This window comes from Telopea speciosissima, unplaced genomic scaffold (assembly GCF_018873765.1).
Source record: "Telopea speciosissima isolate NSW1024214 ecotype Mountain lineage unplaced genomic scaffold, Tspe_v1 Tspe_v1.0066, whole genome shotgun sequence".
NCBI lineage: Eukaryota > Viridiplantae > Streptophyta > Magnoliopsida > Proteales > Proteaceae > Telopea > Telopea speciosissima.
In genome coordinates, this window is record NW_025317402.1 from 11,440 (window position 1) to 20,971 (window position 9,532).

Below are 9,532 nucleotides of genomic sequence, written 5' to 3' on the forward strand. Positions count from 1 at the left end.
ATACCAAACCCAAAAAACTACATAAACGCCCCTAAATAACCCCAAACGACCCACCTGTTCTGGTTTAAACGAAAAATAAACATATGTCGAAATAGGTATCGATTCGAAGGTCACGACCCTCAACATTGCATCCACATGTCTAATTAGAGACAATGGCATTTTTTAAAAAATCCCAAACCCAAAAAGGTACGAAAATTCCCCCAAATAACCCTAAACGACCCACCTGGTCTGGTTTAAATAAAAAATGAACATATATTAAAATAGGTATCGATTTGAAGGTAACGACCCTCAACATCGTATCCACACGTCTAATAAAAGATAAGGACACTTTTTAGAGATTCCCAAACCCAAAAAAGTACAAAAATGCACCCAAATAACCCCCAACGACCCCCACCTTGTCTGGTTTAAATCGAAAATGAACATATGTCGAAATAGGTATCGATTCAAAGGTGACGACCCTAAACATTGTATCCACATGTCTAATAGGTGTTAAGGACACTTTTACGAAAATCCCAAACCCAAAAAAGTACAAAAATGCCCCCAATAACTCCAAACAACCCACCCAGTCGGGTTTAAATCGAAAATGAATATATGCCGAAATAGGTATCGAATCGAAGGTCACGATCCTCAACATCGCATCCACACCTAAAATAAGATAGAAGGATAATTTTTAGAAAATACCAAACCCATAAAAGTACAGAAATGCCCCAAATATCCCCAACTGACCCACCCGGTCTAGTTTGAACCGAAAATGAATATATGTCGCAATAGGTATCAATTCGAAGGTCATGACTCTCAACATCGCTTCCGCACGTGTAATTAGAGATAAGGACACTTTTTAGAAAATCCAAAAGCAAAAAAAGTACAGAAATGCCCCCAAATAACCCCAAACTACCCACATGGTCTGATTTAAACCAAAAATGAACATCTGTTGAAATAGGTATCGATTAGAAGGTCACAACCCTCACCATCGCATCCACACGTCTAATAAGAGATAAGGACACTTTTTAGAGAATCCCAAACCCAAAAAAGTACAGAAATGCCCCCAAATAACCCCAAATGACCCACCATGTCTGGTTCAAATCGAAAATGAACATATGTCAAAATAGATATCAATTCAAAGGTGACAACCCTCAACATCGCATCCACACGTCTAATAAGAGATAAGGACACTTTTTAGTAAATCCCAAACCTAAAAAAGTATAGAAATGCCCCTAAATAACCCCAAACAACCCACTCGGTCTTTTTTAAACCGAAAATGAACATATGCCAAAATAGGTATCGATCCCCCCCCCACCCCCCCCCCCCCCCCCCCCCCCCCCCCCCCCCCCCCCCCCCCCCCCCCCCCCCCCCCCCCCCCCCCCCCCCCCCCCCCCCCCCCCCCCCCCCCCCCCCCCCCCCCCCCCCCCCCCCCCCCCCCCCCCCCCCCCCCCCCCCCCCCCCCCCCCCCCCCCCCCCCCCCCCCCCCTCGAAGGTCACGATCCTCAACATCGCATCCACATGTCTAATAAGAGATAAGGATAATTTTTAGAAAATACCAAACCCAAAAAGATGAGGACACTTTTTAAAAAATACCAAACCCAAAAAAGTACGAAAATGCCCCAAAATAACCCTAAACGATCCACCTGGTCTGGTTTAAACCGAAAACGAACATATGGTGAAATAGGTGTCGATTCGAAGGTCACGACCATCAACATTGCATCCACACGTCTAATAAGAGATAATGACACTTTTTAGAGAATCCCAAACCCAAAAAGTACAGAAATGCCCCCAAATAACCCGGAATGACCCACCCAGTCTGGTTTGAATTGAAAATAAACATTTGCCGAAATAGGTATCGATTCGAAGGTAAGCACCCTCAACATCGCATCCACACGTATAATAAGAGATAAGGACACTTTTTAGAAAATACCACACCCAAAAAAGTACATAAATGCCCCCAAATAACCCCAAACGACCCACCCGATTTGGTGTAAAGAGATAATGAATATATATAGAAATAGGTATCGATTCGAAGGTCACGACCCTCAACATCGCATCCACACGTCTAATAAGAGATAAGGACACTTTTTAAAAAATACCAAATCCAAAAAATTACATAAATGCCCCCAAATAACCCCAAACGATCCACCTGTTCTGGTTTAAACGAAAAATGAACATATGTTGAAATAGGTATCGATTCGAAGAAAATGAACATATGTCAAATAGGTATCTGTTTGAGAAGTAGGATTCGAGAAGGGGGAGAGAGAAGCTCTGGCGATTTTGAGAGTGAGTGTTCTTGGTGTTTGTTCTTGATGTTGGCCGGTCAGCCTTTAGGCCCGGCTAATGGTCCTCCCCCTCTTCTCATCTCGGATGAAAGGGGTGAAGTGGGGGAACAAAGGGGATTGGGTGAAGGTGGTTCTGGAGGGGTTTTGGTGGCTGTTTCGGGTGGTTGGCCTGTTCTTGATGGCTTGGCTGGCAAGGGTGATATTGCGGGTTTGAGTGAGAAGAGTGTTGTTAATGGTGGTGTTCCTTCCATAGAGGCTCGGGGAGTGGAGGTGTCTGGAGTTGGAGGATCGAATCACCAGGGAGTTGGTTCTTCAGATTCAGTGGAGAAGCCGAAGAAGAAGGTGGGAGTTCCTTGGTCAGCCCTCTTTTCTTCTTCCTTGGTTGGTGATGGGTTGCAGCTCTCTTTTGTTGAACCAGAAGTCATTAATGGGGTCTTGGCTGCGAAGTGTTCAGATTCGATGGTAAAAGGAGGGCTTGAGAAGTGGAAGAACACCCTTATGGGTCATTTTATCGGGGGCAGACCTAGCTTCACCTTTGCTCGTGATATGCTGTTAAAACAATGGAGAATTTCAGGCCATGTGGATGTTAATTTATTAGAAAGTGGTTTTTTTTATTTTTTGTTTTAGTCTTGAAGATGATAAAGTTAAAGTTCTTGAAGGGGGGCCGTGGTATGTGCAGAGGAGACCATTGATTTTGCGCCCTTGGAGCCCGAAGGTGTGCTTGGAAAGAGTTGATTTATGCTCAGTACCGGTTTGGGTGTCCATTCCAAATCTTCCTTTTCATTACTGGTCTGCTGATGCGTTGAGTTCGATTGGGAGTGTGATTGGGAAGCCTATTGTCACTGATAAAATGACCCGGTCTATGGAGAGGCTGTCTTATGCCCGATTATGTGTGGAAGTTTCTGCAGATAGGGATCTTCCCTCTTCTGTTCCAGTCTATGGAGATGACGGTCTTGTTTTTTATCAAAAAGTTGTTTATGATTGGAAGCCCCCTCTTTGTAAGCATTGTAGAGTTTTTGGCCATCTCTTAGATAATTGTTTGTTTGGCAAACAAGACTCAAATATGAATAAGTCACGGTCTAAGAAGGAGTGGCGAGTGAAAAGTGTTGCTGGAAATAATGGAGGTGCCATGGGTGGCGGCAATGGAGACGGGCAGCAGGTTCATAATGATGAAGTAGGAGATGAACAGCCGGATAGTGGAGTTGGTGCAAATACAAAGGCATTGGATTCAGTTTCCTTAATTTCTATCAAGAATAAAGGGAATGGGAGTTTCAAATCTGCAGGGAATCATCCGAAGATCAGGGAGCTGTCTCAATCTAATCCTTTTGCCATTTTGGAAGATCTTACGGAGGAGGTGCATTATGATCCTGAAGATTTAATGCTGGATTCGGAATCATGTGCTATTTTATTAGGGAATGAATTACTTGAGGGAGCAGATTTTGAGGAGGATATTCAACCCAATCCGTTAGCAATTATTCCTAAGGAGAAAGATGGAGTCATTGGAGAGATTTGTGGGGAGAATCCAATCTATAATGGTAACCATGTTAGTGTGGAGCTGGCTAAGGCAAAATCTGTGGAAGATATTAGAAAAGTAACAGATTCTCATGAGGTGGCGCCTAATCATTCGATGAGACAAACTCCAATTCAAATTCAAAGGAATGGTGCGGCCCATATGGAAGGAGATAACTTATTGGAGGATTCTAGTCTATCAAATGAGAAGGAGTCAGCCCCTACGAAATCTCTCACTAATTTTGATAAACTTAGAAAGCAATCTGCTGAGATTCGTGCAGCTCAAGGGCAAATGGGGAAAGGTATGTCCCAACCGAATTTAAATTCTTATTCTTTGCTGGGTAGACCCACGGGGAGGGGGTCCAAGTTCCAAGCCCAACGGGTTCTTATAAACCCGAAAGAGACTAATGTTGCCAAAGGTGTGGGACCTAGTAAAGGGGGAGATGACAGTTCTACCCTTCCTACTAAATGAAGTGCTTAGCTTGGAATGTTAGAGGCATGAATGCCTCTACTAAAAGAATGGAGATAAAGAAGGTGTGTAAAGACCATGAGGTTAAATTGGTAGGGCTTTTCGAAACCAAGGTTAAGTTGGATAATTGTGCTTCTATTTTTGATAGTTTTTTTACGGGTTGGAAGTATTTGCATAATGGAGATCTTGATAACTCTATTCGGATCTGGCTAGGTTGGGACCTGAATTTTTATGATGTGGTTTTGGTGCAAAAATCCAAACAGTTCATACATGCTAAGGTGTCAATTGTGGGTACCTCGGTGTTTTTCTTTTGTACTGTTGTTTATGATCTTAATTCTATGGTGGCTAGGAAGGAATTGTGGGAGGATGTTGGGGCTATTGCTAGTGCCATTATTAACCCTTGGGCTGTTCTAGGGGATTTTAATGTGATTCAAAGTAACAATGAAAAAATTGGAGGGGACCCTGTTCGGATTGAAGCTATGGATGATTTTAATTCGTTTATAGATGGTGCTGGGCTTCTAGACTTGAAATGGAAAGGGGAGGCTTTGACCTAGAATAATAGACAAGTGGGAGATGCAAGAACTTGTTGCAAGCTTGATAGGGTTCTGGTCAATTTAGCTTGGATGGATGTGTTTAGATCCTCTGATGCAAACTTTTACCCTCCTGGGCTTTCTGATCATTCTCCAGTGGTGGTGGCTGTGGTGGATAAAGCAGATTTTGGCCCAAAACCTTTCAGATTTTTTGAGGCTTGGATTGGTAGAGATGGCTATGATGAGGTGGTTCGGCAGGGGAGCAGCCTGTGAATTTGGCTCTTAATCCCATTCTTAAGTTTGCGGCCAGATTGAGGAATGTCAAAAAAGGGTTGAGGAGCTGGAATAAGGAGTGTGTGGGGGATGTTTTTCTTGCAGTGAAGGAGGCTGAGGCTGATTTGTTTCAAATCCAGAGGCAGCTTAGTGAGCACCCTGATGATCCGAATTGGGTGCTGATGGAGACACAGGCTAAAAAGAAACTTTGGGAGGCTTTGGCTATTGAAGAGAAATTTTTGAAAGAAAAGTCAAGGGTGAAACACATTCAGTTGGGGGATGGTAATAATAGCTTTTTCTACAAATCTGTGATTTGTAGGCAGCATAGGAAGCACATCATGGAAATTCAAGGGGAGAATGGAGATATTGTGAAGAATCCTAACCAGATTAAGGAAGAAGCTATTTCTTATTATAAGAAATTATTTGGGACTGATTCGGTTGACAGTGGTTTCTTTCCTAGCTCTATTCCTTTGCAGCATGGTTTGTCTCAAGCTCATCAGGAAAGCCTTACTAGGAGAATCTCTAATAAGGAGATTATGGAGGTTGTGTTTGCTTTTAAGAATTCTAAGGCTCCAGCACCAAATGGTTTTGGAGCAGCCTTTTACAAGCATTCATGGGAGATTGTGGGAGAAGATTTGACTCTGGCTGTAAAGTGGTTTTTTTTTTTTTGATAGGTAAGTGTGATTGCATTAAGAAAGAAGAAAAAAATACAGAAGAAGGCAGCCCTTGTCCTCCCCCCTTAGACAGGCCTAAGAGGGGGAGGAGAGCCCCTAAAACAACCCGAGGACAGGCCCTCGGTCGAAAAGCCTAAGACCAGGCCAACAACTCAATGCGACAAGGTCCTTAAAAAAACTTTACCATCTGAATCATTCTTAACCAACTCCACCAGGTCCTGTGGGAAATCAAGTGGATTAAAAATTGCTTCCCCATCCCCCGTATCCATGGCTGCAATAAAGTCTGCTGGCTGGTTGAGCTCTCTCCAAACATGTTTGATCTCCTTACGCTGTAATTGCTGTAGTAGCGTAGCTATACGGTCCATCAAGATTTGCATGCTCCAAGGGCAGTCCATAGCCCCATTAAGAATATCTACTGCCAATTTGGAATCGGATCTAATGGAAACCCGAAGTAGGTTCCTTTGAATACAAAAAGTGACCCCCTTTAAAATTGCAAAGAGCTCCATGCTTAGAACAGAATTAATATCTCCCTTCCCTGCATACGCCATTATGGCAACACCTGCATCATCACGAATGATTCCACCATAGGAAGCTCTATCAGCTGTTAAAGACCCATCACAGTGAAGGACTGCCATGTGAGTAGGAGGTCTAAACCAAGCACAGGTTTTTTGAGTAATCACCTTCCAATCCACCCTAATCCCCCAATTATCAGCCAAGAACTGGTTCCTTGGGCTGTGGACAGCAGAAATGGGAAAGGCAGCACACTTAATGGCCACATCAAGACGAATTGCCTCTATAATCTGATCATGGGTCCTAACCTTGTTCTCAAACAGCCTTCGGTTTCTCTCCCACCAAATGTAATGCACAGTAGCACAAAAACCCAACTTGGGAACCAAATCCATCCTATCATTTGCACAACCAACACTCAAGAGCCAAGCAAGCACATTCTGGAGATTTGTAGGGCCTCCACCCCCTTGGGAGCAAAAAGAACTAATTTGACCCCAAATGCTAGTGGGAAAAGGGCAATTAAAGAAAAGATGCTCATGACTTTCAGTACCAGCCCAACACAAGATGCAATTCGGCCCAACCTGAATATTTCTTTTAATAAGCTAATCTTTAGTAGGTAGAGCTTCCATAAGGCATCTCCAAGTTGTGCAAGAATGCTTAGGGAAATTCTGAGTAAACCAAACAAATTTATGCCACCCTACTTTAAGGGAGGATCTTCTAACAGTGTCCCAAGCTGACTTAGTAGTAAATAAGCCATTAGGGGAATTCTTCCAAATAATAAGGTCATCCCTGCCTCTCAAAATAGGAACATGTTGCAAATCCCCCCAAGCACTAATAAGATCAAAAGACCCATGAGGAGTAGGATGCCAGGTGCCTTGTCTTATAATATTCGAAACCAGAGCCATACGATAAGAACCTGCATCGTATCTGATAAGATCCCCAAAATTTTTGATTAAAACCCCTTGAGGATGCCACTTATCAAGCCATAGCCTTGTAGCATGGCCAGACCCAATAAAGTGGTGAACATGGGGTTCAACCAAATCTCTATACTTGAGGACTTTACGCCAAACCCAAGAGCAATTTTGGGGAATTTTCACAGTCCAAATAGAGTCATTTTTTAAATAACGGGCATAAACCCACCTAACCCATAGGCTATCCTTTTTGGAAGCAATCCACCAGATTTGCTCAAGGATACCCACAATATTCATTTCTGAAATTCTGCGGATACCTAAGCCACCCTCATCCTTAGGTTTGCAAATTCTGTCCCAAGAAACATAATGTACCTTTCGTTCCAAGGAGGGGCCCGTCCAAAGGAAAGTTGAGAACATGGATTCCAGCTTTAGCTTGACACCACCTGGTAATGCAAAGATGCCCAACCATTATATATAGCAGCCCTGAAGAACAGAGGTAAGAAGCTGCAACCGTCCTGCAAAGGATAAGAAACGAGCTTTCCAGCCGTCAAGTCTTCGCCTCACTAGATCCAAGATAGCGGAGCAATCTACCATAGAAAGTTTACGAGGTACAAGTGGAACACCAAGGTACTGAATGGGCAGCTTAGTGTCCACAAAATTTGTTAATTCCAATAGTTGCAGCCTGGCCGTTTGGGTAAGGCCCCCTAAAATAATAGAGGACTTAGCTCTATTGAGTCTCAACCTAGAGTAAATATGAAAATCAGATAGAAGCCCCCAAACAAGCCAAAATAGAGTCAGGGACAGCCTTCACAAAAATCATCAAATCATTTGCAAAGATCAGGTGTGTAAGATGGGAGCTTTTGCACCTTGGAAGCAGGCTGATCTGTCCCTCAACTTCCAACTTCCGCATTAAGGCCGAAAACCCTTCCATAGAAATTGTGAATAAATAAGGGGATAGTGGGTCCCCCTGTCTTATCCCCCTCTTGCCCCTAAAATAACCTGTTGGGCTCCCATTGAGAAGGATCGAGAAACTAGGAGTATCAACACAAGCCTTCACCCACCGAATAAACTTGCTTGGAAAACCCATCCTTTCCATGATCTCAAAAAGAAACTTCCTACTTAGAGAGTCATAAGCTTTATGTAAGTCAATTTTCAGCACCGCCGTAGGGGGAGTCCCCTTCTGCTCTATACCCCTAACCACATCATGACATACTAGAATATTATCCACAATGGAGCGGCCTTTGATAAACGCAGACTGGTTGTCACTAACCACCTTCCCCACAACTCCTTGTAACCTATTAGACAAAACTTTTGTAATAATTTTATAAAATAGGTTACAAAGGGCAATAGGCCTATAACCCGTAAACGAAGAAGTATTATCAGTCTTTGGGATAAGACTAATAAAAGTAGCATTGATAGAGGTAGGCATACTGGACTTCAAAAAAAACCACTTAACGGCCAAAGTGAGATCCTCCCCAACAACCTCCCAAGCATGCTTAAAAAAGGCTGCCCCAAATCCATCCGGTCCTGGAGCTTTTGAGTTCTTCATGGAAAAAACCACCTCTCTAATCTCCCTGTTAGATACCTGCCCAATAAGACTATTCTGCTGCGCAAGGTCCAGACCATGTTGCAAAGGGACAGTCTCTGGGAAGAACCCAACATCCTCAACATTAGCACCAAACAAATTCATGTAAAAAGAAATTGCCTCCTCTTTAATCAGATTCGGATCCTTGATAACCTCATTTTTGGCATTGTACACCTCCAAAATGTGATTCCTGTTTTGCCTGCACACCATAGACGTATGGAAAAAGCTATTATTACCATCACCCAATTGAATGTTCTTGACTCTAGATTTCTCTTTGAGAAACTTTTCTTCAGTATTAAGGGCTGCCCACCACTTCTTCTTGGCTGCTGTTTCTAAAGAAACCAAATTGAGGTCATTGGGATGGGCAGCAAGGCTGATTTGGATCTGAGCTAAGTCCGAAGAAGCCTCCTTCACTGCAAGAAAAACATCCCCAATACTATCTTTATTCCATTTCTTCAGCTCTGTCTTGACATTTTTGAGCCTGGCAGCAAACCTAAGTATAGGATTAAGCTTCATATTCACCGTGCTGTCCCACCCTTTAGCTACCACTTCATCAAACCCCTCCCTACCAATCCAAGCCTCAAAGAACCGGAAAGGTTTAGGACCAAAATTTACCCCATCAAGAATTGAAATCACAGCTGGAGAGTGATCCGAAAGCCTTGGGAGCAGAAAAGTAGCTTCTGAAGACCTGAGAACATCCAACCAAAATAAGTTAACCATGACCCTATCCAACTTGCAGCAAACTCGAGAGCTGCCCCCTTGCCTATTATTCCAAGTAAATAATTCCCCCTTCCACTTTAAGTCCAT

The 9,532-nt window shown here is 43.2% G+C and overlaps 1 protein-coding gene across 1 annotated transcript; it reads right to left on the reverse strand.

The window, feature by feature from the left end:
• Nucleotides 1-5,874: 5,874 nt before the first annotated feature.
• Nucleotides 5,875-6,624, reverse strand: LOC122647496. The gene has a single exon (XM_043840885.1). It carries the CDS (start codon nt 6,622-6,624, stop codon nt 5,875-5,877), a length of 750 nt encoding a protein of 249 aa, XP_043696820.1.
• Nucleotides 6,625-9,532: the final 2,908 nt, after the last annotated feature.

What these genes read in the sequence shown, in the direction of transcription:
- LOC122647496 (XM_043840885.1), bottom strand. Translation starts at nt 6,624, where the DNA reads ATGGATTTGGTTCCCAAGTTGGGTTTTTGTGCTACTGTGCATTACATT.